Source organism: Anopheles stephensi, chromosome 3 (assembly GCF_013141755.1).
Source record: "Anopheles stephensi strain Indian chromosome 3, UCI_ANSTEP_V1.0, whole genome shotgun sequence".
NCBI lineage: Eukaryota > Metazoa > Arthropoda > Insecta > Diptera > Culicidae > Anopheles > Anopheles stephensi.
In genome coordinates this window covers 85,243,774-85,269,994 of record NC_050203.1, presented here as the reverse complement: position 1 = coordinate 85,269,994, position 26,221 = coordinate 85,243,774, and the positions used below count along the sequence as shown (strand labels likewise).

Below are 26,221 nucleotides of genomic sequence, written 5' to 3'. Positions count from 1 at the left end.
CTATTATTCATTACTACCAAATAGTTAGGTAGCAATACTTTTGAATTAAAAATGGAACTCTCAAAAAAAAACTTGAAAATGCTTCATTATTACGATGAAACAGATGTTTTAGTGATCGAACACCTTCGTCCACTCCAACAACAGCTCGATTCGTGTATTATTGCAGTTTAAATCTGCTATAAATTCTACTGCCATAAACCCACAACGGGCTGTCAAACCCGATGTCACCCGATCCAGTGCCGAAGTTTGACAGCTGGTCGGCAAAAGAAGACAAACGCATTCTTGTACACTTTGTCGTTTCAGGTAAATTGATAATAATTATTTATCAACGATTATTTAGTTCTAATCCTAAAAGTACCTACAAGTACTTCCCTGCTCCCTTCGTGTTTCGTCCTTTCCCTGCTACCCGATACCCTGAAAGTGCACTCAACAGCAAGCCGCGCGTACGAACGAGGGAAAAGGGAGCGAGTTCCGCGTACACTTTTTTCGCCAAGGTCGCCGCGGACGGTCGTGAAAAAGTGACTTCGATCTCGTTCCTCTCGCTTCCAGCAGTTTCCAAAAAGCTCCTGCTACTTGCAAAGCTGTGCGTGCGTGCGTGCCCGTCGAGGCAATCGGTGTTCCTTCTTCCGCAACCTAATATCTTGTTCGTTTTTTTTTTCTCTCTACGTGTACAACCGACAGTGTCTGCCGGACGACCCCTTCAACTAAGAAGCGCGATTGATTGATTGGACCCAGTACTGCCTCCTGCGCTCTAAAATGTTACGAACAATCATCGTACGAAACGAGAATCTCCTGCTGCAAGGATCGATCCGAAAGATACTGAAAGGCACTGCCGTCCGCTCGCTCAGCAGCGAGTGTGCCAAACGATCAGCTGCCGGCCACCGCAGGTAAGTTGATCCCGTTGAATTTTTTGTGCATGCGTGTTATGTAACCGGAACGACGGCGATATCGGTGAATTTTGGTCGGTGTTTTTAAAGTAGCCGGATCGCCTGAACTAGTAATCGGCGACAGCTAGGTGCACGGTGGTCTAGTGTTGCACTCCCGAGGTACAAATGATTGTTTTGGAGTAGACTGCCTGTGTGGCCTTGATTTGATATACGATATGTTGTGTAATCTTAGCAACCCACTCGCTCGCTCCTTGAGGAGAAGCGCCGCGAGAAGGGGAACGTGCGAATATGCGTGATCGGGGGTTGCAAAACGTCATCGTATGCATGCTGGTGATAGTGTTTGACCGTAAAGTTGTCCTTCCGGACGATTAGTCGCCTACTTAAAAAAATAATTTCCGTTACGCCAAACCAACCAATACCAGTGCGATCTAATAATCGGTTTGTATTATTTTTGTAGAAACTCGCACACCCTATCGAACGGCCGCAACAACCTTAAGCAGGTAACATGGAGAACGAACCTGGTCCGAGGATACTGCAGCGGATTTCCGGCTCACTCGAAGGTCCTGCTGCCGGCACTGTCCCCCACGATGGAGCTGGGCACCATCGTCAGCTGGGAGAAGAAGGAAGGCGACAAGCTGAATGAAGGTTTGTTTACGTTTGCGTAGTATTAGTAAACGATGCACAAAGCAGACATACCCGTGCGGCGTGCATACCGAATGACCTTGCTGACATTCACAGCATGGGCATTTTGTCGTTTCCTCCTCGTACGACCTTATCGCACGATCCGCGCCCGGGATCCACTTCATCAATACACCGCTATCAGCAGTCACGGCGCTATAGCCAAGAATTGTATAATGTTTTGACGTTTTTTTTTCTCTTTTTACGCTGCTCTCCCTTTCTCTGTGTCGATCCGTAGGTGATTTACTGGCGGAAATTGAAACCGATAAAGCGACGATGGGCTTCGAAACGCCCGAGGAGGGTTATTTGGCAAAGATTCTGGTGGCTGCCGGTCAGAAAGACGTCCCCATCGGAAAGTTGGTGTGTATTATCGTAGAAAACGAGGCCGATGTGGCTGCGTTCAAGGATTACAAGGATACGGGTGCTGCACCGGCAGCACCGGCCGCTGCTCCAGCCCCACCGGCACCATCCGCTGCCCCACCAGCACCTACCCCACCGCCAGTATCTGCCCCTCCGCCACCACCGCCAGTAGCTGCCGCGCCACAGCCGATGACGGCGGTAGAGCAGCGCGGACCGCGCGTCTACGCTAGCCCGATGGCTAAGAAGCTTGCCGAACAGCAACGTTTGCGGCTGGAAGGTAAACGATAAACGGCTTAATGCTTAGCACACACACACAAACTAACGCATGCAATTTCGTTCGTTTTTCTCCATTTTTTCCCCAACCCCTCCGAAGGTAAAGGCTCCGGAATGTTTGGTTCACTAACGTCTAAGGATCTTGCAGGTATGCAAGCGGACGGTGCACCAGCGGCCGGTGCCCCATCACCAGCAGCGCACACCATCCCTGCCGGTGCGGCCTACGTCGACATCCCGGTGTCGAACATCCGGGGCGTGATTGCGAAGCGATTGCTCGAATCGAAAACCACCATCCCGCACTACTATCTCACGGTCGACGTAAATATGGATCAGGTGACGAAGCTGCGGGCGCGCTTTAACAAACAGCTCGAAAAGGAGGGCGTGAAGCTGTCGATTAACGATTTCATCATCAAGGCGGCCGCTATGGCGTGCAAAAAGGTGCCGGAGGCGAACTCCGCCTGGATGAACACGGTGATCCGGCAGTTTGACGCGGTGGACGTGTCCGTTGCCGTGTCGACCGACCGGGGACTGATCACGCCGATTGTGTTTGCGGCCGACCGGAAGGGCATCGCCGACATTAGCAAGGACGTGAAGAATCTGGCGGCGAAGGCACGCGAGGGCAAGCTGCAGCCGCAGGAGTTCCAGGGCGGCACCTTCAGCGTGTCGAACCTGGGCATGTTTGGCGTGACCCATTTCTGCGCCATCATCAATCCACCACAGTCGTGCATTCTGGCGGTCGGTGGCACTCAGAAGCGTCTCGTACCTGACAAGGACTCGGAAGCTGGGTAAGAACGGTGTGGAGTCTTGGATCGAGCTGTATATTGTGATGTTTCTCCTTTGTATTTGTAGCTTCAAGGAAAGTGACTATGTCGCGGTAACGCTTAGCTGTGACCACCGTACGGTCGATGGTGCCGTCGGTGCCCGCTGGTTGCAGTACTTCCGCCAGTTCCTGGAGGATCCCAACTCGATGTTGCTGTAAACGGGAGGAGGTGTTGTAAAAAAAGTCTTCTTCGAGTGGTAAGAACGTTGCTTCGTTTGCACCAGTTCTTGATACCCATACCAGCCTAATCTAAATTTCTCGATTTTCTTTTCTCTCTCCGTCCTGTTAAGGCCCTGTTGCTGAAATCCGAACCGAAAGTCCAGCTCTATGGGGGGCGGATGATTACTGTAATGGAAAGAGTAGAAATATTAAATAGTAGTACTAGCAGCAGCCGCAAAACTGAAGGGTGTCAACAGTATGGGAGGCAAGAGTATTGATGCTTTAGTTGCGTATTTACTGCACGTGCGTTGTGCGTTAAAACGGCAATGAAACAAACACCATCGCACACTCATCCCAGTGGTGGTTCAATGCTCTGGACTGATTTCCCTCCCTAACGAATGGATGCTCCCTGTACAATTACATTACACATATGTACCAAATAGTTCATAGTTTCACAACCACAGCGAGACAGAGAGAGGGATAGAGAGAGAGAGATGTTGACGAGCAATACAGCTCCAATAGAGCATACCTTGAAGCTGCAAACGCTGCCGATAGTAACCGATCTACCTGTTTCATAGTGTAGGAAAGCCATAGAGAAAGAGACCGTTTAACGCCGCATTGTACACACCAGGAGCGATGCCACATCGTTCCCGCACACTACTAATCTTTTAGTCACGGGGAAATGGATAAGACAGGGACAAAGGGAAAAGGGAACCACCCCCCATACAGACGGACAGCCTTGATTGACGAGGGAAGCCAACGAAATTCGAACAAAAACATCACCATCAAAAACTCGCTTTTGGCAACGAAATCGGCCACCACCAAAAGCTGAGTGCGGGCCACGAGCCGAAATCTTCCCAACCTTACACTAGGAGCAAAGCACTATTTTATAGTCAGTCAAATGTTCGCGACGTTCGGGATGATTCACTAAACAAACAAAGAAAAGACACAGCACCATCACTCAAACGGCGAAGGGCGCAAAAACGACGGGGGGGGGTTGGAAAAAAGGGGAAATTTAGACGACGAGCCACTGGTCAGATACCCGATGATGGATTTGCTTGTTGAACAAGATCTTTTTTTGTATAGCTTTTTTGTTTGCTGTTTGTTTGTTTGTATGCGCTACTCTTATTTTTAAACCAGACATCGAGGAATAAATCAAATTTATTTATTGGTTACCGCATCGTGGTTCATCAAGGCACTTTCGTAAAGGAGTTTTCTGCTGTCCTTCTGTTGTGTTTGCACAGAATGGGGAGAGAATGATCGTCGCGAGCAAAGACAATAAGCTAAAACTATTCACGCGCGCACAGAGGAGCTTAGCGAAAAGCCTTGCCGACCTTGACCCGTATTTGAATCTTTAGGAAAATCGTTGTGATCGTTTGGAATCGTTTGGAAAACAAAGTGAATCAGCTTTAGGTTACAGCGTCGTCTACCAAACTCAACCGTACCCCCAAAACCGTTTAAAAACCAATGTACTACGGAATGTCTCTGATACAGAATCAAATACAGTACCGATTGGAGCTTAATGTGGCCGTTTCTCTTGTTTGCCCGACAGTTGGCAAAGTGCTTCAAAATTACGGTTGACCAAAACAGCCCGGGGACAGAATTTGCAATAGGGAGTAGTTGAATGTCTTTACTTGTATGTCCGTGCGACTTATAGTGATCATTTGTACAGTTTCAGCATATCGGGTCTCTGCCGTGTCTCCAATCCAGTCACAGCCAATCAATCAATCAATCACGTCGAAGTCCATCTCGCAGCATCCACGCACGTTCAGCGTGTCCAGGTTCGTGCCGGGGATGTGGAACAGCATCCGAACGCGATACGTACCCTTGCCCATGGCGATGTACTGCTCCAGATACTTGATCTTCAGCACAGCTGCATCTAGATTGTAGCGGCCCTGTTACGGAAGTCAGATAGTCTATAATGGATTTCATCTTCCGGCTAAACTAGTAATGTTAACCGACCGTAAACCGTCCACACCGATCACCATTGGACATGGAGCTGGCGATGAAGAACCAGGGCCCACTATCATCCGAATGGAACCGGTCACAATGCATCGGCTCAATGTACTCCTTCGGATTGTCCAGACATATTTTGTCCGTTTGCTGCTCGCACTGGTACGTCGTAATGATCAGTTCCCATTCAACATCGTCCGACGACTGGCGGACCTCATACTCGGCATGCAGCGTATCGCAAACGCCTTGGGAATCCCGATCGAATCGTACCGTTTCCAGCGAGATGGGCATCTCATCGTAGGGAAGCTTTACGTCTTGGCAGTTGGAGAACATTGTCATGTTGATTCGCTACGTGAGAGACGGAAATTAGCCGCTAGTGTTTCCGTTAGTTCTTCTACCCACATTACTTACCAACCCATGGACGAATTCAAATACACAGAGGAGCAGCACGTAAAACATTCCATTCCTTTCGATCGACATTTTGTTTCGTCGTCGGAAGCTAAACAGACATTGAAAGTTGGCGTAATTTTGCGCTTACGCTTTATAGCAATAGGGTCGTTTTAACGCTGTACGCGGCAGCGCGGATTTTTGCAACATCCGATCGGATATAGTCATTAATTGTGACTATGCAAATTTCTGTACCTAATCGAAAGGTACGTGTGATTGGCGGATGGCGGATATTTGTGGGGCTATAATTTGGGTACAAATCATCAAATTAGGGGCCCCTCTGCGCTGGGATAATTCTAATAGGACAGTGCAGCTGTTCTGTTTCGTTGATTAACACATTAGCAAGTAATTGATTAGATACTTTGAGATATGGATTCCGTCCAATGCTTCTAGGGAAGAATGCTCAGAACCTCGATATGTGGTGTACAATGACTTCGCCTTTGGACAGCGAATAAGACTCGTCATGAAAATGGTACCGGACGACGACGATACATACACAGAGAAGGTGAGATAGGTCCAAATTGTATTGGAGTGATGGCGTTCATGCGTCCATTGGAAAGTCCTGGATATTTGATTGGCGAACGACGGCGCTGTTCCTTGGACAATACCAAGGGCTTCTGCAGCAGGCAGAGTAACAATGTAAGTATTCTTGCTCTCCATCTTAAAACAAACATCTTTTTAACACGTATTTACCACCCAAAGGCAACGTGTTTATTTGAAAAAGTTCTACCGCGTCATGTTTTCGCATAGTATTTTCACTGGGCATCACCCCACAATCGCAGGTAGGATTGGGCAAGCTGTAATGTAAAACTAACACAACTTTGATGGGGTTTTGAAGTGTATTTTCAATGCAAAAAAATCCAAAATCTTTTTCAGAAAAATAATTTCAAATAAACACGTGAATTTCCACACAACATTTATAACAAATACATTTGCACTTCCGCTTTGTGTTGCTCTCAACTGTCAACACGCTGCTATCAGCACAGTGGCGCACACTATTGACCAACCTCTCCCATCACACACACTTGGCCAAATAATGTCAAAATGTCTAAATCTAGTGATTCTTTGGAAAAAGGAAAAGAAAAGTGATTTCTACTCCATTGTGTAGATTTTCACGCATACTATCTTTGTTTTTTCGGGGGGAAAAAGCCTTTAAACCCTGCGTACGCTCGGCAGCGTTGAAATAGGTGTTTTTGTTTTGTTTTACCAGCCCATCGCGGTACTACTGCTGTGCTATTTGGCAAATCGTCGAAACGCGATAAACGACCCTGGTCGGAAGAAAACACACACGGAAGCCTACTTCGTTGGTGGTGCAGCACAACCACAGAAACGGGAAGGATTACACAAAACCGGAACGTCCTTCCGGAATAGTGCAATTCCGATTCGATCGGTAGCTGAAGGTGGCATCCCTGCCGGGCATTACGTAAGGAACGATCTCTGGTGAATCTAGTCGTGGGAAGAGGCGGTAGGAAGCCGTATGTGAAAGTGCCAGCTCCAGCAACCAGCAAAAACAACACCAAAGGCACTGCGAAATCCGTGGAATGTACGGTTTGTGAAAGTAGGTGGCATACCTAATCACGCCAGCGCACACCAGAACGCATCGCCTAGCGTAGGAGAGTCCCGGAGGAAAAAACAAACACGACGCGCGAGCTGGGGCGGCGAGTGGCTGTGTCCTACGCACCCGTTTGTTAGCACAGGTGACGACACCCGTCAACGGCGTCGAGGGGAGGATTGGACTGCGAGCGACAACCGCGAACACACACCCACACACAAACCGAATCGCCATGGATAACGATGGACTGTCGAACGAGCAGACGGAGAAGGTCCTACAGTTTCAGGACATTACCGGGCTGGACGATATGAACGTGTGCCGCGACATACTGATCCGCCACCAGTGGGATCTGGAGGTGGCGTTTCAGGAGCATTTAAACATACGCGAAGGCCGCCCGTCGGCGTACGCGACCGAATCACGAGCGCCCGCCGTTATCAACGATCGCTTTCTGCAGCACGTATTCTCCAGCGCACGGTTAAGCCCTGCCCGGGAGCCGAGCGGGGTGGGCGGCATCATACGGTACATGTTTAACTACATGGTCAACTTCTGGTACAGTGCGTTTTCCTCCGTGCTGTCCACCATTCTGGGGCTGTTCCGCGACCAGGAAAGCATTCCGGCCGATCCGCTCGGCGACGTGCTGAAGTTCATCCAGACGTACAATGAAAAGTACCCGGAGCATCCGGTCTTCTACCAGGGCACGTATTCGCAGGCGCTGAACGATGCGAAGAACGAGCTGCGCTTCCTGCTAGTGTATCTGCATTCCGAGTCAACGTCCGAGGCGGTTTCGTTTTGTCGCGGGGCCATGTCTAACCCGCAGGTGATCGAGTACGTCAACCGGCGGATGCTGTTCTGGGCGTGCGATATGGCGTCGCACGAGGGAAAGCGGGTGGCGACCGCAATTAGCGTCCGCACCCATCCGACCCTGCTCATCATCGGCATGCGGGCGAACAAGATGATCATTATGGGACGGTTAGAGGGCGACTGTTCGTCGGAGGAGCTCATACGCCGGATGGACACGGTGGTGAACGATAACGAGGTGTGGTTAAATCAGGCGCGCCAGGATCGGCTCGAGCGCGATCTTACACAGACGCTGCGCCAGCAGCAGGACGAAGCGTACCAGCGTTCGCTGCAGGCGGATCAGGAGAAGCAGCGCCGGAAGCAGCAGGAGCGGGAGGAGGCGATGCGCATCCAGGCGGCGATCGAGGCGGAACAGTTGGCGGAACAGCAGCGCAAGGATGACATCGAACGGTTAAAGCTCGATCTGGCGGAACAAGTGCCTTCGGAGCCGGAAGTAGGTGCGCCCGACACGATCAGCATAGTTTTCAAACTGCCCAGCGGGTTGCGATTAGAGAGACGATTTCGTAATACCGACACAATGCGGGTAAGTGAGCCGGGTTTTTTTTGGTGGCCTTTTCCTCTCAATTTAACGCGCTCTTTCCCCTCTCCTGCAGGATATTTACAACTTTATTTTCTGTCACCCGGACGCGCCCGATTCGTTCGAAGTTACAACAAACTTCCCCAAGCGCGTGCTAGATTGTTCCGGTGACGAGCCCGGCCAAACGCTTCTGCTGTCCGGGTTGAAAAATCGCGAAGTACTGTTCGTGGCCGATCTGGAGGCGTAGTGTGGTCCGGCGGGTCTGATGCGCAAGTGTGCTGTGTGGACCGCGGACGATTTACGATTTACGATGTGTATGCTAAGGCACTGCCCGCCCGTATTCCGGTGGCAGCGGACATTTATCGATTTTTCACTCGCAGCGGGATGGTATCCCCAACCATGCAAAGTGTAGCCCCACTACACAGTCCCACGGTGCGGGTTAAGCAAAGGATACAACAATTCCCAACCATTTTCACCAAGTGCATCAAGCTGTATGTGCAAAAGTAATTACAAAACAGCAGAAAAAACATTTCTCCTCTTTGGTTTGTCTCCCACCCATCTGAAGTGGTTGAGATTTTAGGAGCGCGAGGAAAAAAGCGGGGTAGGGCCATTCGAACGGCCAAGCTACCAAACTTGGTGGTACTTGTGAATACTTATTTGTTGCTTTGCATGAAATCTTAAAACAAAAAACTGTAAATTTCATTTAAAATACAGAAGAATAGTGTCTATATCGAAGGGAGGTTTTTGATTGATTCGACAGCTCCGGTCGTCTTGGACGACCACCCATCAGCATGCCCTTGTGACGCGAACGGAAGCGAATAAAATCGTTTAAATTGCTTTTTTTACAACGTAAAACTATTGCGGACACACACACACGCGAGCGGTTGGTGGTTATGTTTTGTTCTTTATTTGCAATATAAATGCTTACAAAATTAAATACACAAATACTTATCGCTGTACGGAAGCTGTATATCGAGTGGGGATGGTTATGGCGATACAAAAAAAGAAACAAAAGTCGACGACTCGACACATTAACATTACCTACTTGAACTATATCAATACTTCACCATGGGTCATCGTGTCCCGCGTATTAGAGTATACCTGTAAATTAGACCGTAATGCGAATCCTTTCCTGGCAGTTTTAGCAGTTGTTCCATTAGAAAACCGTACTTGTCTTCAGTCTTAAAATGCACACATCGTCCGTCCCGTCCGAGGCGTTTTGCCCATAAATCCTTAAATCAACACGTCGTTCGTACTGTTGATGTTAATTGGAGGTAGATAGATGGAACGTACTTGTGCCCGCAATCGGGCTATATCCACATCCTCGCGCTCGAACTCCCGGATGATCTGCTCGAACTGGACCAACCCTTCCCGACTGCCGGGGAATCCGTAATCCTTGATCACCTCGATCTGTATCTGCATCACCAGCGGGAACACGTTCTGCATCATCTTGATCATCTCCTTGCCCGAGCTGGCTTTCGCTTCGGCGAGCTTTTTCGAGTTTTCTGGCTGATTGACCGTCTTCAGGATGTCCACCAGGATCGTTTTGCCCGTTTCGGCGTTAAAGTTTGATAGGTAAGACATGGCGGCCTATCTATATCGGTGCTTAGGTGTGGTGTGATGAGTGTAGAAAACGGGTTTTGTTTTGTTGTGTTTCCTTACTGCAGCAGCGCAACAAAGCACAGCAACAACAACAACAGCAAGGTAGGCTTTGTTTGGGATTTGCAAGGTATGACAGGAGCTGTCAAGCGGGTCAAACGAAACAGTGCTGCCAGATTCATTGCGCAGAAGGAAAAACAAAATAAGAATAACGGTGGCCTACCAGACATCTCAGGTGAAGGTGGATAGAAAGTTCATAGATTTCTTGGTAACCTCAAGGAACAGGGAGATCCATCTTCCATCCGCTTCTATGCAAACCAGCTCTGGGCAAGGGCATCTAACTAACTAAGGGCATCGTCATTGTAGCGGCTCCTCCAATGTCCTTCCACACATACGGGACAAAAAATCCTTCTGATCATCTTCCTCTCGAACGTGGCTAAGAGGGCTTCGTCAGTTTTGGACAGAGTCCATGTCTCAGGAGCGTATGTGAGGACTGGGACTATAAATGTTCTGTACAGTCCCTGCTTCGTCCGTCACGACAGGTATTTAGAGTGGAGAAGTTTCCTCATTCCTGTAGTATGACCGGTTGTCTAGGTCAACAGCGTATGCCAGGATCTGGATTGACTTATAGAAGATGGTCCCTGAAATTTCCACCTCCGAGTCGCCATCTCCCTGGCGCAGGCCCTTGGTGGTAGCAAAGGGCTCTGAGAGTTTTCCATCCACCTTCACCTGGCCATATGAAGAGATGGTAGGAGTGGAGCTGCTGCTCCAACATCTTCTGCAAGATTTGCCGTATTGTGAAGACTACCGCACTACCGGCACTACCTACAACCACCAGAACAGCCAATCGATGTATTCGCCCATTTATAATCTTTTCTTGCCTCTAGATAGGAACCGTTTCTGGGCCAATAACCTATTAAGATTCATCGTCTTTATTCCACGATCGAAAAAGCGAAACTTACTTATCCGTCCTCGTAAATCCAAACGAGGCAAGGAGTCGTCGTAGGTCCAAAACGAGTTGAAGCTCGTTGGATTTTTATTTTCGTCCTGATTTTTCCCAAAATTTGCTTCGATTTCTCTAACAGTCTGGCAACACTGACAACCGCACCTGTCAGCTGATTGCAAAACATTGCGAATCGGTTGCAGCGGATCGATTGCGCAAAGATGCAACGCGACCAGCTACCCGTGCTCTTGTGAGTTTCCATTTACTTTTTAAATAAAATCTAGCTTAAAGTGCTACAAAAAAAAAACGACAACAATGATGTTGTCAACGTCGACGACACGAGCAGCAGCAAGGATGGGTGTTAAGCTGTTCACAAGAACCGTTCCGGCTCGTGCCGCAGACCCATTCCATGTGCACTACAGCGGTAACGCTGGGTCGGCGATCGCACAGAACACATTGCCGGCCACTGTACGCGGTACGCAGGAAAGGTGGATGAAACGGTTCGAATCGGAATCCATCCCCGAACCGGAAACCTCCATCGTGAACATCATCGCACACGTGCTCGAGCTGTCCGGTCCGTCGGAAGTTGGCAACCACCAAAACTCATCGCTCAACGATGCTCAGATGGCAAAAATCGAAGCATTGTGCGAATGCCGGCTCGCCCGCATGCCAATACAGTACATTATTCGCGAGTGGGATTTCCGCGACCTGACGCTGAAAATGATCCCGCCCGTGTTTATACCGCGCCCGGAAACGGAAGAGCTGGTCGAGCTGATACTGCAGCAGATGGAAAATCAAGAGAAAACGCTCTTCCTCGAGATCGGATGCGGGACGGGTGCAATAAGTCTTTCGCTGCTGAAACACGCCCCGAAGGTGAGTCACGCGTATCATTAAGTGAGGCACGAGCTTAGTAATGAATTACCTTGTTTGTCTGTGCCCGGCAGGCCTCTGCGATAGCGATCGACCAAAGCCGAATTGCGTGCGAGCTAACGCGAGAAAACGCCGAATCGGTCGGCTTGATGGACCGGTTGCGCATATTCAAGCACAAGCTGGTGAACGATTTGCCACCGGAGCTGCACACGCAAACGTTCGACATGATCGTCAGCAATCCTCCGTACGTGCCCTCGGTGCTTATTCCCACGCTCGATCCGGAGGTAAAAATCTACGAAGATCTGCGAGCACTGGACGGTGGTTATGATGGACTAACTGTGATAAAAGCCATTCTCCGGGTAGCCGGCAAACACCTTAACAAGGATGGCGTCCTGTGGCTCGAGGTGGACAGCTCACATCCACCGGTCATTGAGGAGTTTCTGACGAAGCACGGCGAGCTGATGGGACTACGGTTTGTGGCGTCGTACAAGGATCTGTTTCAGAAGGATCGATTCGTCGAGATAGTTAAGCTATAAGCTGATTGCATTTGTTACTCGTACCTAGAGAGCGTTTGTTAGCGTTTAGCGAGACTACCAGGATAATAGAAACGTGGGAAAAGACAGCAGCAATGCAGCCAAACACTAGTATAGTATAGCTCTGCTTTCCATTATTTATTCTCACCTACATACACACACACACATACACGCTCAACCTACAGCAATCGACCCTTGCAACCTCGTTCGCCACAGACGCAGGTCAGCACCTTCCCGTTGACAGAGCCCACGTCGTAGTTATAGTTCCACGTTAGTTCCGTGCCAGCTTTAATGTTACAGTACGCGAAGAACGCGACCCAGGGAAACCGTACGTCGTGCGTATCGACAAACACGCTCTGGACGAACAGATTGGGCACGCAGGAATGCTTTATCGTGTAAGAAGGGGGAAAAAAATAGAATCGCGAGAGTACGAAACGTTAGCTCCTTCGTCCACCGTGTGGCAGTGTCTTTAGTCCCAGAAAGTATTCGTCTAGCTGCATATTTCACTCGAAAGGGCGAGTTTGGAGCATCTCAGGCGTTAAATAATAAAGCTAAAGTATACAGGTTTGAGATAGTTGATACATGAATACACAGTTTTTGTTGAAAATTTGGGCAGTAGAGATTTTCAATCACAATAATAGAGTCTTTGGCTTGCAAAACCTGCACACCTGCAAAACCAGCTTGGTAGCTTGGTCTGTAGAAGAGTAATCGGAACATGATCCTACAGGCAATATTCAGAACTGTGAAGGCTCTGAAGGCCTCCTGGCCTCAAGTCCTCTCTGAATCAAATTTGCTTTTGTCCTTGGAAATAGCTAGTCACCAGATCTTTCTTGATCTTCTGTTTAGTCTGCAATTTCTATATAATTTACTTTTGAGCTTCTATGATTGAAGCTCTGTTCATTGGTTTCGTTTTATCATGCCTTTTGCAACCCAAATCTCACCCTTTTATGTAAAATATGAAGCTTGCAGAAGACTGATTTGGACTCACCGTACTTACAACAGTAAGGCAACTTTACTTACGTTAAAATATCGACCGAGATTGCCCGACTTCTTCGCATCCATCACGTAGATATGCTCGTTTTCGCCGAAAAACTTCCGCAGAGTCGATTCCTGATCCGCAGTTATGGATGCTCCTTTGGGATTCATCTCCGGATTCGGTATTAGACTAACGCACTCTTGCTCTGTGTACGCGGAGGTAGAGAGGGAAACGTAAAGCAATAGCAAATTTAGTCGGCTGCGTTGCTCTTACCATCATTCACACCGTTGTTGGACACTTTTCCAATAATCGAAGGGGCAGACGCAGCAGTACGCTCCGTCGTGCTTGCCTTCCGTGACTGGGCCCGTGTTTTCACCACCATCGTGCTCGGTTTCGTTTTCGAGGTGTACTCCTCGTCCGAGTCCTGGGTCGACGCAAACCGTTCACCGCCCACATCGTCCGCCGACTCATCCGAATCGTCCGGGTTGTCCGTCTGCACCGAATCTTCATTATCCGATCGGTATGCTTCCGCTTCGTAATCCGCCTTATGATTCTCCGCATTTTCGATGTAATCCAGATCGGCAAAGTATTCGTCGCCCGTTTTGTTCTCGCTCAGCTCGCAGATCTTGTTGCTCGTGTCCTCGGTCAGCAGATGGCCGGCGTAGATGCAGATGAAACTTCCCTTGGGCACATCGTTCAGGCACCGGATGCCCCAGCCTTTGTTGTGTGTGTTGAACACTTGCAGCTTCGTTTGCAGCGAGTTCTGCACCACCCGGTTGAGGCAGGCATCCTTCCGACACTTGCACTGCACGTTGCATTCGTAGATACCGGTCAGTACCGGGTCGAGCAAACGCTTGTAAACGTACCCGACGGTGTTCGGATCGACGTACGGGTTGGTGAACCGGGCCCCCGTTATCGTTAGCTGCCAGCACTGACACTTGCTCTTATCCGCACAATCATCCTCGCAGTCACAGCCGCACAGGAACTCCTTGTCCAGATTAAGGTTCACACCCTCCGTTGGGATCCGCTCGGTCGAGTATTCGCACGGCGGCGGTTGCGTGTCGTCGTAGTTGTTGACACAGTGCACCGGCATCGGTTCCGCACCGAACGAAAGATCCTTACACTCGAAATGCACGTTCTGGGCGCAGAACGTAGCAAGCGCCCGTATGTCCGACTCGAAATCAAAGCACTCCACGTTCAGCGAGCAACCCGTTGCCCTTAGATACCGATGCAGCTCGGGCATGTCACGGATCCGACGACCGCACGGTGCCCGGTACATGACTACGGTATTCTTCTTCGGTCCCCGGTAATGGCAAAACTCTCGCTCCCAGCCGGTAATCAGGGGACGGGCCAGCAGGTTGTACATGCGCATGGTTTTGGGAATTTTATACACACAGCTCGGACCGCACACGTGCGGCACAAACTTCTGGGGCGCTCGATAGTTTTTCGTCGTATAGTTGAGCGTTTTCCCGGTGGAACGGTTCTTGTCGAAATCGATGTAGATGGTGTTCCGGTTCAAGGAGATGACGCCCGGGACGTTGTTGTTGTTGTTGGTGGTGGTGGTGGCCGTACCATTAGCATTGGCGTTTTTATTGCCACTGTTGCTGTGGCGATGCGCCGTGCTCTTTTTAGCGGTCGCACGAACTTGCGTATCTTGCGATTCCTGTTTGGCGCCGGATTGCGATGGCTGGGGTTTGTCCTGCTGTGCCGGCGCTTTCGCACTATCGTCCTCAATCGTAATGTACTCGATGGAAGGCTCATTGCGACGCTGGAACTTGGAAAACTTGTTGTTTGGCGTGCCACGCGAATACAACGGCGCGAGTCGTTTCGAACCGCGGTAAATCCATTCGTATCGGTTAATCTCCTGGAAGTACAGCTTAAACAAACTGCTGTCCGTTTCGATCACTTTGCCCTGGTACCACTTCTGGTTGATTTCCACCATTAGGCGTTGGCCAGGTTGTGCCTGTACCATCGGTCGCATCGATCCGCACGTTTGCATGTAGTTGCGGATGAATTCTTTCGAATGCGGGTGCACATCGTCCCACACGTGTTTGGACTCTTCGCAAACGACCCGAACTTCCTGTAGCGGTGCGTACAGTGTGTGACCCGAGTCGAAGATGATGAGATACCGGAATTTGTTGTAAGAGCTGATTGATTCCAGCACCGTACCGGCGTAGAATGCTCGACTGGCCGCTTCCCCAGTGGTAGAGCATACTTTGGCAATCACACGCGTGCCCAACTTTAGCTTCACCCATGGAATCTCCGTGTAGGCGAGATGTTTCGCACTCAGAACGGTCTGCTTGTTGTTGCCGACCAGGAAGCGTACCGAGTACTGGAGTAAGGGATTAGAGTGATTAGAAAACTGTCCATCTTTGTAAATTCTATCCGCCCTACGTACCACATTATTTTCGGAGATATTCATCACCTTACACTTGACCCAGCTGCCCAGTATCGTCGACTGTACGCCGTAGTATATATCGTTAAGTTTCACCGGGTGCCGGACAAGTGGTTCATTGCGTTCCAGCATGTCGCGGATACGTTGGTAAGCGATACGCTCGCTCGTTGTGTCGTCCTCTACGATGAGCTCCGGCGTATCGATCTTGGTCGTTCGCACGCTGTAGATATTTTCGTGTACACCGCGAAGAGTGGCCTTTAACCTTTTCAGCTGCAAGTCGATGCGTTCCGATGTCGCTGTGGGGAATTTGGCAAGCAAAAAGGTTAAACATCCCTACCGCCTGGTTTAGCGCTTATTGAACGCTAACCTTCATTACGCTTCATTTCGCGAACCATGTCCATTTGGAACATTGTTATATGCTTTTCACCATACTCTTTCCACAGCGCATTTATCACCTCGTTCAGATTCTTATCCACCAAGGAAATAGCTTCCTCCGGAAGCACTGCTTCGACAGCTAAAACGAAAAACAATTGTGTACGTGTGGGAAATGTGAGGTCTTTTTCGGAACATCTGCCCATACCTTTCGATTCAGATTCACTCGGTTCATCGGTCTCTTCATCGCTGCTATCCAACACCGTGTGTATCTCTTCCACCTTATCCTGCAGCAACTCTCGCCGATACAGAGACTCTTCATTCGTCAGCGATGCGCACAGGGACTGAATACGTAGGGAAGAAACAAAGGGAATTATTTTAAACGGTTCCTTTCGGAAACGCAGCGTCAGGAAGTCACACGCTCTACCTCGTAATGGTTAACAGAATATTGAAAACAATCGGGACATATTAATTGTGTCTGCTTGTCGGGTGGCATGCTGTACAGACTTTGGGCAAATATAGGTGCTTCGATTAATTCCAGCTCTTTCTTAACGCATCCAGGATTGCCACACTTTTGCTCACGCCGGTTACTGTTGTGCTGGAGCTTTTTCACGGGTTCGGCTTCCTTTGACAGAACCGGTTCCTTCGTTTCTTGGATGGATTGTGTAGTCGTTTCGATCCCAGCTGAATCCTTTTTGTCTGGCTCTAAGATAGCTGTTGACTGAGCCGGCTCCATTTCTTCCGGCTTTTGTTCCTCTTCTGGAACGGGTTGAGGACAGTCTGAAACTGAGAGGGCCATTAATTGAAAAGAGAAATATAACATCAACAAGCATCTCTTTCTAGCTACCTTTTTCTTCATCTTCTTTTGCAATTTCCTTCATTTCGACATCCTCATTTTCAGTCGTTGCTGTCGTTGCTGTCTGTGCTTCAGATTCGATCTGGTTCTCCACTGCTGGTTCTGTAGGTGGCAGCAAGTTTTCGGATGATTTTTGCTCACTAGTCTCACTAGATTCCTTCTCCTCATCGTCTATCAATATGATATCGGACCCGCCATCGTTCGAATCGGTCTTTGCGTTGTCTGGACTTTTGAGTGGCGCCGAATCATTTTCAACGTTGTTCGATGCTGTAATGTTTTGATAAAACTTTGAGTCAGTATCGAGTGAGGATAGAATAGATAGCAAATAATCGTTCACCTTCCTGTTCGGGTTCTTCTCCGGTTACGGTGGAATTCGGTGCTTCCGGTGCTGCAACAGTATCCATCTCCTCGTCCGACTCGAGGGAAATGACTGCGGCAGAATCTGTATCCATGTTGCCTTCGGCAGTCACCTGCAATCTTCCCGGTAAATCCGTGATTTTAAGCTAATATTTTCCAGCGATTAGAACCAGATTCAAAAGATACACTGGAGGAAAAATATTAACGTAATGTGCCTTGTTTTTCTAAACATAGGTTTCTAAACATCGCCGTGTGAGAAGAACTTTTTACTGCACGTATTTTGCTTGTTTTCCCAAGCCAAACAGAGTGTTTGCTTTTTTCCCCGAACACACTGACGTTCACATCGAGCTGTCATCGGCGGTCGACATTCGAAATTGAATTTCAAATGTCGACCGTTTTTATGATTTTTATTTTGTCGAAACTGAAGAAATAGAAAGGTTGCTAGCTATTTATTGCAAAATAACATATTTCAAACTGTATCTTAAATCCAAAAAGATGCATTGTTTTTAGAAAAATCAATGAACTTCCATTCCGGATCGTGGCTCGCAACGTTCGTCAATCGCCCTATGCGGCCACAGCTTCATGTTTACATTATTTACACGAAAGGAAAACGCGCACATTTTATGAAACCTCCTTCACGTAGCAAGTGCGCATGGCAGCGGTTATAGATTATTCTACGTCAAAAACAGGCCTCCCAATTCGTGGTTCGTTGCAAGCTGCACCTCACTAATTTTTACAAGCTTTTGTCTTCCGGAAATAGCACACCCTTTCCAGTCCCATTGTAGGGACTGTTTTCCGTTTCCCAGATATTTAGATAGCAAATCCTCACCGTTTCGTTCTAATGCTCCTGTACATTGTTCCTAAAATCTATCTTCCTTCAACAAAGTAGTCATCGGCCCTCGGTGTTCGCTGGTTGTTAATGGTTTCTAGGAAGCATTAACAGTAGCCAGACGTTTGCCACGACGAGTTAGTGCTCGTTATGAAACTGTACGGTTATTTGTTGAAGCAGGAAATTTTTCAAATCATTTACGTCCAGGATGTGTAAGTAAGAATCGCTGATTGTCAACCGTTCGCCGAAAGCCGGTACTAAACTTTGGGTTGGGGTTGGTTTGTTTTGTGAAGCTTTTCGCAGTATGAGGATTTTTTGGCAGCCGTCACAAAAGCGTTCGATCCGAAGGTACTGTTTCTTACCGTCATTCCGGTCGTAGCCGGTCTCAGTACGAAGTTGTACTCGAAATTGTTACTCAGTGTGCTACTGACGGAGTATGCCAACACAATCGTCAAGTGGTAAGATACCTTGAGGAGGACAGGAGTTTGAAGAGAGGTTGATTGATTCAAAGTGAATGTCCGCAGGATACTCGCCGAGGATCGCCCATTCTGGTGGATAAACGAAACGAAAGAGTTCTCCTCACTGAACCGTCCAAAAATTTATCAAAATGAGCTAACCTGTGAGCCAAGCCCGGGTAATCCGTCCGGTCATCTGATGACCTCCACGACCTACCTGTTTGTGATATTCTCGGTGCTAGAGGAATACTTAGCGTAGGTTAATGCAGTCTTTGGATAGCGCAACAGTTAATGGGCTCTTTTTTTGCAGGACATATGGAAGAACCGCAAGAGTTTCGCTCCGAATCGTGTACTACAGCACGCTGTTCTTCATATCGATCTCTCGGATGTATTTCGGATGTCACTTCTTACATCAGTGCATCTTCGGAATTCTGCTGGGAATCGTGATGAGCAAAGTGTGCCTCTCGCATCGTCTGGAAAAGTACATTGCAAAGCAATCGGGCAAGCGAAGAGTTGGATTCGTCGTGTTCATATGCTTGGTTATGCTGGCGTTGTACTGGATTCAGAAGCTGCTGGGCATCGATCCACAGTGGGCAGTGAAGATGGTGAGCATTTAAATGTCTCTTCTAGTTACCCTATTATGGATGCTATTCTGAAACTCAATTTGTATTCCGAAACAGGCCTTCAAATGGTGTGAAGACCCGTTCTACCTGAAGCCCACAACCACGCTAGTGTTTAGCGCTATTCGCCTTACAGGGTCCCTGCTGGCATTGGCCGTAGTAGGACCTATTCAAAGGTAAGGTTTAATCAAGATCGTGCCCAACATTTGTCTTTACAAATAATTCCCTCCCACACCTTTATAACCCGTTCCAGAGCTAAACCACTCAACGTGAAGCTCAGCATTCCGATGGTGATGGCAATGATGGCGTTCGAATGGATCGCGCTGGACTTCACGCCACGTAACTACGGTGTGGTTGTTTACTTTTTATCCAGCTTCCTGCTCTACTTCCTATTCACGTATGCCTATCTGCGCTGGGTACCTGCTTTAGCGGGACTAGACAACCGCCTGTCTCGCAGTGATAGAACCTCCAAGTCTAAATCTAACTAAGCAACTAGCACAAACAACCAGCAAACTAATTCAACTTTTACTAGAGAGTCTCGTTTTTTCGAAAGAGTCTTGGATCGCCTGGAACGCTCAATAGCTAGAAGAAACGCTTTTCTACAATGCTGTACAAGTTTTAGGTTTTCATGCATCACATATCGACTAGGGGACTAACGCTGGCGAGCAAACACTGGCACGCACAAACCAGCAAAACAACTAATAATTCTACCAAATGCCTCGCACACAACTCTCACCGCGCCATACAACGACTGCTGAAAGCGTTCACTAACTATACTCTCTAATCTTCTCAAGATGCATTAGATGATTGTTTTTTTCATGGCATTTTCCATAAAAATATTCAAGTAATTGCTTGTTAAAATTGTATCTTCTTTGTTATTTATCTCAAAAACATATCACCATTGCTATAAATGCTTTACGAAGTATTACTTACGAGCTGGATGTATAGAACGCCATGTTCTGACGAAGATCAAAAAATGTTGATGGATTATCTGAAAGGTGAAACCGAAAACATGACAAAGCCGAAATACAACAAAAGCAGGGAATCGATCTTACCTTACCAGTGATAGTTGGAATCGTTCAAGAAATTCAACTTCCGCGTTGTTTTCGTACGCTCGCTCCGGTTTGCTTCGTCTTGTGTGTGCACCGAACACACGCACGGAAACCTTGAACATGACACGATTGCAACAAGTTCCAGCCGTGCCAAAAGTTGTCCCGAGCGCTCCCTTTCATCTTGGTGGGCTTAGCATCCAACGTTTCGTTTATCTTGCTAGCCACTGTAAGGTGTACACCATTCTTACCGTAGTTACCTCATTCGTTAGGCGTGTGTTTGCTGTTAGAATAGATCGCCTCCGTACCGGAGCATAACAACTTGCCTCATACAGAGCGTAGGATCGTGTGGCCCCTTTTCAGAAATTATGTATTACCGGCCGTCCGTCCGTTGGCCCGATCAGGTGCCACCATCTGGCGTTTCTGGTGGTTCGCAGTGGAGTACCGGCCACTTCCGACAGCTATGGTACCCCGGGTTCAATGGAGCAACGAATTTCCGCCAGCGACACCGTGCAAAACCAGCTTTGCTCCATTCGATGGTTGCGATCGTTGGGCATGTGCCCAAGAACCGGTCCAGAGTTTAAGTCAGTTGTCCGACTGAGCTAGCTGCAATACCGAGGACCCAACTGCAATGCACTGACCGCTTGCTGATGGTTACCAGGCAGCCATAAATAAAATCAATGCCAATGTCTTTCCCCTTTTCAGCTGCATATCGTGACGTACTCGGCGATGGTGGTGTTGCAGGAGTACTCGTTCTTCGGTTTTTGCTACCTCGTAAAACAAAGAATCCGACCGAGATGAAGGAAGAAAAAAGCTAGGTTGAAAGTACAGCAACTACAGCTCACTGTGGGCGGAAAGGAGGTTTTGAGTGTGACGAGTTTAATAATTAATTTACATTTTCACCCCTTGCCAGGCGCTCTCGAACGGTAGGCAGGGCGAGGCCATCAGGAACTCGGAAGAAAGCCATAAATACCGGCGACAGCGCCAAACACCGTGAGGTCAGCCTGCACGCAAGAGGTTTCTAATAAAGTATGTGTACCGTACGGTTAATTACACGTTGGGACGATAAATCTAATCAGCACGGCCACGACTTTACCTTTCTGAACCTGAAGCTCGAGAACGGCAGCTTTTTGTTGTTGTTGCTTCAAGCGAGCGTTCCTTGCAGCAATCGGATATTGGCATTGGGCAAGTTTGAGTGCAATTCGCACACAAACGGCGTGAGGATTATCTCGATCGGTAGCGGTCCCCAGTTATCCAGTAGTTATATAGTTTTATATTTCAATTATAGATACCGGCATCGAATTATCTGACAGCGGTGTTTATGGTGGTGCAATAAAACTGTTCGTATGTCACCTCGTTCTGATTGCGGCATCGAAAATCGGTTTCGTTGCAGCTATGGGCATGAAGAATTCAAATTTTAAGCCGGTAAAACCGTTACAATCTGCTTTTTTGAAAAAGTAGTCCAATCTGTCGCCTAAGCAAATCATCAAATCAATCTACAATCCACAGTCCTAGTGTGAGATCAAACAGGCGAATTATCTGATAGTGCCATTCCCACACCTAATCGCTCACACACACTCTTGTCAACAGCAGAGCAGATCGATTGCGATCGTGTCGTGCGATTACACTCCCACAGTAGGCTACGATATTCTTAAACGCAATCTGACAACCGTGTGTCAGTTGACGCGGGCTTGAACAATACTGGTCGTAGTATGTGAGAGGAGCTAGTGTACAGGACAATCGTTGGCGCAGGTCAACAGATCTGAGTGCTTTATTCAATTTCACGCTTGGAGCTATAGCAAACTCACACACACACACACGTCCAAAGGTAAGATACGATAGTAATTCTTTTGTGCCATTTCAACAAATTAGTAAGCTTCGGTTCCGCAGGCCGCACCGTGCCCACCATTTTTGTTGCTGTTGCACCTGCATTTGGACCGCCGAAGTTGGACCGCAACGTTTCCCAAACAACTTATTTATAACGCTCATTATGTCACTTAGCGGAGGTGAAATATTTGAGCGGGCATGAATGATTGCGCTAATCGGCGGTTAAATATTTATGATTCTTTGGTCGCGCGACCGTGCGTACACAACCTGTGCCGTTTTTCCGGACGCCGTGAACCGTTGGAGCGCTCCATTTAAATCCGTTGCAACGCTTGAAGAATGGGCTCACGTTCGCAGTCGCTGCTTGATTTTGGTGCCAAGCGACACCGGAGAGGGAGCGGTAGCTAGAGGGAAGGAGGTCAGGGGCCAGTAGCGCCTTCGTTTAAATTGTACCAATAATAACGGCGCTTTTTTTTTGCCTAACTCTGGACCTTCTGTCGGTAAGGGTATTACAGAACGGGCTAAGGGCCCGGCGTGATTTAATGTGCACGGTATGCAAATCCTGCCGGCTGCCGTGCATTATCATATTAGTAGTTGTATAATGTGAAAGCCTAATTGATATTTGAGCGTAAGTGGAGCCTTAGTTTCGTTGCGTAGCTCTGGTAACTACTGGCGGAATATTACAAGATGGCGTCAGAGGCAAGAACGATAACTGTAAATTGTAGAATTGGGAGAGGTTGGACACTTGCGCCTGCCATGGAATGCTGGAGTATCAATTTCGTCGAGATTTGAGCCCAGATAACTCCCCTAAGTGTTGTTAAGATCTCCTTGATGATCTCAGCTAGATGGAATTCTATTCCTACTTTTGCTTTAATCCCTCTTCGATGTTGAGACACTGAAGTTAAATGTCTAAGGATCGTTTGGTTGCAACTCCTGTCATCTTTACGATCTTGATTCTGCACAATGGACCCGATCACATAAATTTCACCCGCCCTGTGCATGCTTATAGGTGACAATAATCGTTATCCATTAACAGTTCCATTAAACTTGCCTCAAGAAGGGAAAAAATAGGTATCGCATTAAACGGTACTCCTGCTGCTTCTACCGGCCACCGAGGCACAATTAGAAATCATTTATCATTGCATCATAGAGCTGCAGCGAAACATGATTTCTGCATCAGGATATGATGTACCCCCACTTCCCCCGGGTCACCCGAGACACCCACCCTCCTTTTCCCTGCCAGTGACGTAAGAACTGGAGTAGGCAGGGAGTCTATGACGCAGGGGCTGAAATTTCCACCAGAGCAATATCTCACTCCACTACTCTGCGGGGGTGTCCGGTGTCTGGCTAGGGGTTGCGACCAGCGTTTTTTTTTTCTCTGCGACCTGAGTCGAGCGCGATTTAAATGTCACAGAAATATAAATAAAGCTCTGAACGCGAACCATGCTCGATCTGATAAAATGGGAATAAGGCGAATAAATTGAGGTTGAACCAATTGGCTGCAATAATTAAAATGTCACAAAGCCATTCCGTATTGCCGGATTGGGCCATTAACCCGGGGCAAATGCTCGCCCGGAGTTCTATTGTTGGGCTGGGCAAGATAAATGAACAAAAGACATGAGCAAGTTGTTTTCGTTCTTTTTTCCCCAGGTTTCTTCAGTGGAGCTAGCTCGTCTATTTGCCAGTATGGACAACAACGCCTTGAGCTTAAGTAACGAGTCCGGATTTCAATCGGATTGGAAAAGCATCTATCACCGGGATGCGCTACTGTGGGCATCGCACGAGTACGAAACCGATGCTATCATGAAGCCGCTGGTTGAGTTGGTTTTCCATCTCACGAGACAGTTTAAGCTCTCGCCTGCGATTGAGTTCACTACAATCGATACGCTGGAGTTGCTCCTGGTGCGTGCCTTCCAGAGCTGGATGAAGTCTTCTCAAGCAGGTCCGGATTCGCTGGAACGTCAAAAGGACATCTTTCTGCGACAACTCCCGATGTACGTGGTGGCGGTGGTGGACATCGTAGCCAAGTACATAAACCTAGGAATGAAGTTGGATCTGGTGGGTCTTAAACGAGTGGCCAAAGTGAGTGATTCAGGTCCGAACATTTTGACCGTGGAGTTTGAGGTTATCAAGATATTGGACAGTGAGGTATGTATTGAATGTAGGCTCAAAATCTAGAAGATCATCTTCAAGTTTATTTTCAGCTTCGATCATCGCTATTGCTAGGTGCATTTGAACGATTTTCGAAGGAGTATCTCCTGCCTCTAAACGTTGCCAATAATGAGACTATTGAGACCATTGGAATAAGGCTGCTGCGTTTAGTAATCGCCGAGCGAGTACACATCTATGAAAGGTATTGGGAAAATAGTGGGACTCGATTTGGAGATACGAATAACCCAGTAATTTCTTCCCATACCAGCCTCAAAACATCAATTAAGGACAGGGAATGCTTTCGGCGCTTCAAATCCAACAAACTCATTCTGGCCGGTGCGATCATCGTCACCATACTCTACCTAATACCCGCCACCAGACATAGCAAGGCGATCCTGAACAAAGTCATCGAACCGCTCGCTTATGACTGTTGCGTACAGGCAACGAATCTGATCTATCTCCGGGATGCAGTGCTGCGTGTCATTGGCGGCGGACGTTGAGCGAAACCGATCGACATCTCCATTGGCAGGTGGTGGTGTCGTTGGCCGCCATCCGTGCATACGTTGATTCGTGCATTCGATGTAAATTAAATCAGAACAGATGGCAGGCTCATATTCATTATATATTCCGAGCGTGTTTTTATTTGGTTTTCCGCCGCATCTGGGATCGCAGGTTGGCGAGCGGGAGCCAGGATTGGCAGGGATGGCGAGCAGATCAAACGGATCTGCAATGTCAGAAACGATTGAATCGTCAGGGAGAGCTCGAATGCAGCAGCCGCTTTTTTGTTTGTTTGACACTAGAATCGAGACTTTATAAATGTATGCTGATGTCAGTACGCTAGCAGGTGTACATTTCCGCGTTATTTGACATCTGTCGGAGGGGAGATAGGATTAAAATGATGTGGTAATTAGAGTAGTTGGTAATGATATCCGTGAGGGGCATAGCGTTTGCGTTCTACTAGCTGATGTCTATTTGCGGTTTCTAGTGATTTTTTTTTATTAGGACTCTCTAAGATCTAGTTCTTATATTCTCTCAAACTCTCATACAAATACAGCTCAGGAATTCTAATGAAATGATCTAATACGTCTCAATCCAGGAAGAACTCAGAAACGGTTTGCAAGAACTGTACGACGCGCAATTTATCTACACACCTTTCGACCACAGAATTGCCGTCCACCGAACTACTTGTCCGACAACTATTCTCCCCCAAGAACTGCCCAGTGCCACATGCTAGCACATTTAACGAAACACGTCCACGGTAAAGCACGAGCTCCGGCGATCAGTTTGGAATTCAATTTGTAAAATTTGTTTCACGATCGCCCAACGCCACAATCCACCCGACGCCCATGCTCGAGGGTCGCCAGCGCGTGTTCTGGGCGCGATCAATCATCGATCGAATTCATTCGCGTCAAAGACAATTGCAGTAATTTTCCTGACCGGGGCTCACTGGGTGGGGGGGTGGTGGGACTTTGTGTGAGGTCCGTCCCAACCGGGTATGGTCCCTCCGGGAAGTTCCGCTGGCCGTGGCTTACTTTCGGTTTCCCTTAACTTCACACCAGCTGGCAGCACCACTTGACAGACGAAGGCTTGAAGGCTCTGCCCTGCGTATCCCGGACGGGGACAGAAGGTGTCCGACCATTTTCTTGGCATGCCTTTAAGGAAGTTTGCTGTTTGCGGTGAGGTAATAGGCATCAGCTGAGCACTAGACATCTGTGACCGTAGCGTAGGCATGCAACACATCACATTCCTTAAACCAAGCGCCTCGCAGCGAACGGATGAACGAAAGTGAGTGGCCGATGAAGTTATTACGTGGCGTGGCGGGATGGCTTGTGGGCGTGATGGCGGAGAAACCACCAGGGGAAAGGAAATATCATTGAACGATTATTGT

The 26,221-nt window shown here is 48.2% G+C and overlaps 8 protein-coding genes and 1 long non-coding RNA gene across 18 annotated transcripts; 5 read left to right on the top strand and 4 right to left on the bottom strand.

The window, feature by feature from the left end:
- The first annotated feature begins 217 nt into the window (after positions 1 to 217).
- LOC118513883 (dihydrolipoyllysine-residue acetyltransferase component of pyruvate dehydrogenase complex, mitochondrial) lies at positions 218 to 4,700 on the top strand. Of its 6 annotated transcripts, none has more exons than XM_036060197.1 (7): positions 218 to 303; positions 682 to 887; positions 1,345 to 1,532; positions 1,804 to 2,202; positions 2,347 to 2,983; positions 3,048 to 3,215; positions 3,309 to 4,700. In XM_036060197.1, exons 2-6 carry the CDS (start codon positions 757 to 759, stop codon positions 3,175 to 3,177), a joined length of 1,485 nt encoding a protein of 494 aa, XP_035916090.1. In that variant the 5' UTR covers positions 218 to 303; positions 682 to 756; the 3' UTR covers positions 3,178 to 3,215; positions 3,309 to 4,700. The 6 variants fall into 6 exon arrangements, with proteins under 6 accessions (XP_035916090.1, XP_035916086.1, XP_035916085.1 ...); XM_036060193.1 differs by having other exon boundaries at positions 2,299 to 2,983; positions 3,309 to 4,377; XM_036060192.1 differs by having other exon boundaries at positions 279 to 583; positions 2,299 to 2,983; positions 3,309 to 4,377.
- LOC118513884 lies at positions 4,230 to 6,033 on the bottom strand. Its single transcript, XM_036060198.1, has 3 exons — positions 5,542 to 6,033; positions 5,140 to 5,478; positions 4,230 to 5,072 (listed from the first exon to the last, which is right to left on the bottom strand). The coding sequence occupies exons 1-3, from the start codon at positions 5,608 to 5,610 to the stop codon at positions 4,902 to 4,904; spliced, it is 579 nt and encodes a 192-aa protein (XP_035916091.1). The 5' UTR covers positions 5,611 to 6,033; the 3' UTR covers positions 4,230 to 4,901.
- A 543-nt stretch (positions 6,034 to 6,576) lies between these two features.
- On the top strand, positions 6,577 to 9,375 carry LOC118513881 (FAS-associated factor 2). The gene is made up of 2 exons (XM_036060189.1): positions 6,577 to 8,510; positions 8,581 to 9,375. Exons 1-2 carry the CDS (start codon positions 7,362 to 7,364, stop codon positions 8,749 to 8,751), a joined length of 1,320 nt encoding a protein of 439 aa, XP_035916082.1. The 5' UTR covers positions 6,577 to 7,361; the 3' UTR covers positions 8,752 to 9,375.
- A 13-nt stretch (positions 9,376 to 9,388) lies between these two features.
- LOC118513882 (protein C10) lies at positions 9,389 to 10,215 on the bottom strand. The gene has a single exon (XM_036060190.1). The coding sequence runs from the start codon at positions 10,086 to 10,088 to the stop codon at positions 9,738 to 9,740; it is 351 nt and encodes a 116-aa protein (XP_035916083.1). The 5' UTR covers positions 10,089 to 10,215; the 3' UTR covers positions 9,389 to 9,737.
- Positions 10,216 to 11,201: 986 nt separating this feature from the next.
- Positions 11,202 to 13,056, top strand: LOC118513880 (MTRF1L release factor glutamine methyltransferase). Its single transcript, XM_036060188.1, has 2 exons — positions 11,202 to 11,919; positions 11,991 to 13,056. Exons 1-2 carry the CDS (start codon positions 11,362 to 11,364, stop codon positions 12,450 to 12,452), a joined length of 1,020 nt encoding a protein of 339 aa, XP_035916081.1. The 5' UTR covers positions 11,202 to 11,361; the 3' UTR covers positions 12,453 to 13,056.
- LOC118513879 (histone-lysine N-methyltransferase eggless) lies at positions 12,567 to 17,733 on the bottom strand. Of its 2 annotated transcripts, none has more exons than XM_036060187.1 (9): positions 17,386 to 17,733; positions 17,040 to 17,315; positions 16,620 to 16,951; positions 16,401 to 16,536; positions 16,188 to 16,334; positions 15,824 to 16,116; positions 13,699 to 15,757; positions 13,470 to 13,630; positions 12,567 to 12,835 (listed from the first exon to the last, which is right to left on the bottom strand). In XM_036060187.1, exons 1-9 carry the CDS (start codon positions 17,498 to 17,500, stop codon positions 12,629 to 12,631), a joined length of 3,726 nt encoding a protein of 1,241 aa, XP_035916080.1. In that variant the 5' UTR covers positions 17,501 to 17,733; the 3' UTR covers positions 12,567 to 12,628. The 2 variants fall into 2 exon arrangements, with proteins under 2 accessions (XP_035916080.1, XP_035916079.1); XM_036060186.1 differs by having other exon boundaries at positions 16,620 to 16,978; positions 17,386 to 17,732.
- Positions 17,734 to 18,025: 292 nt separating this feature from the next.
- Positions 18,026 to 20,175, top strand: LOC118513876 (glucose-6-phosphatase 3-like). 2 transcript variants are annotated; one of them, XM_036060182.1, is made up of 6 exons: positions 18,026 to 18,446; positions 18,528 to 18,692; positions 18,759 to 18,944; positions 19,000 to 19,294; positions 19,370 to 19,485; positions 19,563 to 20,175. In XM_036060182.1, the coding sequence occupies exons 1-6, from the start codon at positions 18,385 to 18,387 to the stop codon at positions 19,795 to 19,797; spliced, it is 1,059 nt and encodes a 352-aa protein (XP_035916075.1). In that variant the 5' UTR covers positions 18,026 to 18,384; the 3' UTR covers positions 19,798 to 20,175. The 2 variants fall into 2 exon arrangements, with proteins under 2 accessions (XP_035916075.1, XP_035916076.1); XM_036060183.1 differs by having other exon boundaries at positions 18,093 to 18,450; positions 19,563 to 19,837.
- LOC118513878 lies at positions 20,158 to 21,885 on the bottom strand. Of its 3 annotated transcripts, XR_004906526.1 has the most exons (4): positions 21,455 to 21,885; positions 21,332 to 21,379; positions 20,365 to 21,202; positions 20,158 to 20,300 (listed from the first exon to the last, which is right to left on the bottom strand). It is a non-coding gene; the product is annotated as an uncharacterized LOC118513878 (long non-coding RNA). The 3 variants fall into 3 exon arrangements; XR_004906525.1 differs by having other exon boundaries at positions 21,332 to 21,885; XR_004906524.1 differs by having other exon boundaries at positions 20,365 to 21,885.
- A 137-nt stretch (positions 21,886 to 22,022) lies between these two features.
- On the top strand, positions 22,023 to 26,101 carry LOC118513877. Its single transcript, XM_036060184.1, has 4 exons — positions 22,023 to 22,186; positions 23,833 to 24,330; positions 24,387 to 24,535; positions 24,602 to 26,101. The coding sequence occupies exons 2-4, from the start codon at positions 23,869 to 23,871 to the stop codon at positions 24,831 to 24,833; spliced, it is 843 nt and encodes a 280-aa protein (XP_035916077.1). The 5' UTR covers positions 22,023 to 22,186; positions 23,833 to 23,868; the 3' UTR covers positions 24,834 to 26,101.
- The last annotated feature ends 120 nt before the right edge of the window (positions 26,102 to 26,221 follow it).

Coding starts and splice junctions, on each gene's coding strand:
- LOC118513883 (XM_036060193.1), top strand. CDS start 757: ATGTTACGAACAATCATCGTACGAAACGAGAATCTCCTGCTGCAAGGA. Junction 888..1,344: donor TCAGCTGCCGGCCACCGCAG/GTAAGTTGATCC, acceptor TTATTTTTGTAG/AAACTCGCACACCCTATCGA. Junction 2,203..2,298: donor GCAACGTTTGCGGCTGGAAG/GTAAACGATAAA, acceptor ACCCCTCCGAAG/GTAAAGGCTCCGGAATGTTT.
- LOC118513884 (XM_036060198.1), bottom strand. CDS start 5,610: ATGTCGATCGAAAGGAATGGAATGTTTTACGTGCTGCTCCTCTGTGTA. Junction 5,479..5,541: donor TTGAATTCGTCCATGGGTTG/GTAAGTAATGTG, acceptor TCTCTCACGTAG/CGAATCAACATGACAATGTT. Junction 5,073..5,139: donor ATCGGTGTGGACGGTTTACG/GTCGGTTAACAT, acceptor CTTCCGTAACAG/GGCCGCTACAATCTAGATGC.
- LOC118513881 (XM_036060189.1), top strand. CDS start 7,362: ATGGATAACGATGGACTGTCGAACGAGCAGACGGAGAAGGTCCTACAG. Junction 8,511..8,580: donor GTAATACCGACACAATGCGG/GTAAGTGAGCCG, acceptor CCTCTCCTGCAG/GATATTTACAACTTTATTTT.
- LOC118513882 (XM_036060190.1), bottom strand. CDS start 10,088: ATGTCTTACCTATCAAACTTTAACGCCGAAACGGGCAAAACGATCCTG.
- LOC118513880 (XM_036060188.1), top strand. CDS start 11,362: ATGATGTTGTCAACGTCGACGACACGAGCAGCAGCAAGGATGGGTGTT. Junction 11,920..11,990: donor TGCTGAAACACGCCCCGAAG/GTGAGTCACGCG, acceptor TGTGCCCGGCAG/GCCTCTGCGATAGCGATCGA.
- LOC118513879 (XM_036060186.1), bottom strand. CDS start 17,500: ATGGATACAGATTCTGCCGCAGTCATTTCCCTCGAGTCGGACGAGGAG. Junction 17,316..17,385: donor AGAAGAACCCGAACAGGAAG/GTGAACGATTAT, acceptor AAAACATTACAG/CATCGAACAACGTTGAAAAT. Junction 13,631..13,698: donor CAACAACGGTGTGAATGATG/GTAAGAGCAACG, acceptor CCGCGTACACAG/AGCAAGAGTGCGTTAGTCTA.
- LOC118513876 (XM_036060182.1), top strand. CDS start 18,385: ATGAAACTGTACGGTTATTTGTTGAAGCAGGAAATTTTTCAAATCATT. Junction 18,447..18,527: donor ATCATTTACGTCCAGGATGT/GTAAGTAAGAAT, acceptor TGTTTTGTGAAG/CTTTTCGCAGTATGAGGATT. Junction 18,693..18,758: donor GCCAACACAATCGTCAAGTG/GTAAGATACCTT, acceptor GAATGTCCGCAG/GATACTCGCCGAGGATCGCC.
- LOC118513877 (XM_036060184.1), top strand. CDS start 23,869: ATGGACAACAACGCCTTGAGCTTAAGTAACGAGTCCGGATTTCAATCG. Junction 24,331..24,386: donor TCAAGATATTGGACAGTGAG/GTATGTATTGAA, acceptor GTTTATTTTCAG/CTTCGATCATCGCTATTGCT. Junction 24,536..24,601: donor CGAGTACACATCTATGAAAG/GTATTGGGAAAA, acceptor TTCCCATACCAG/CCTCAAAACATCAATTAAGG.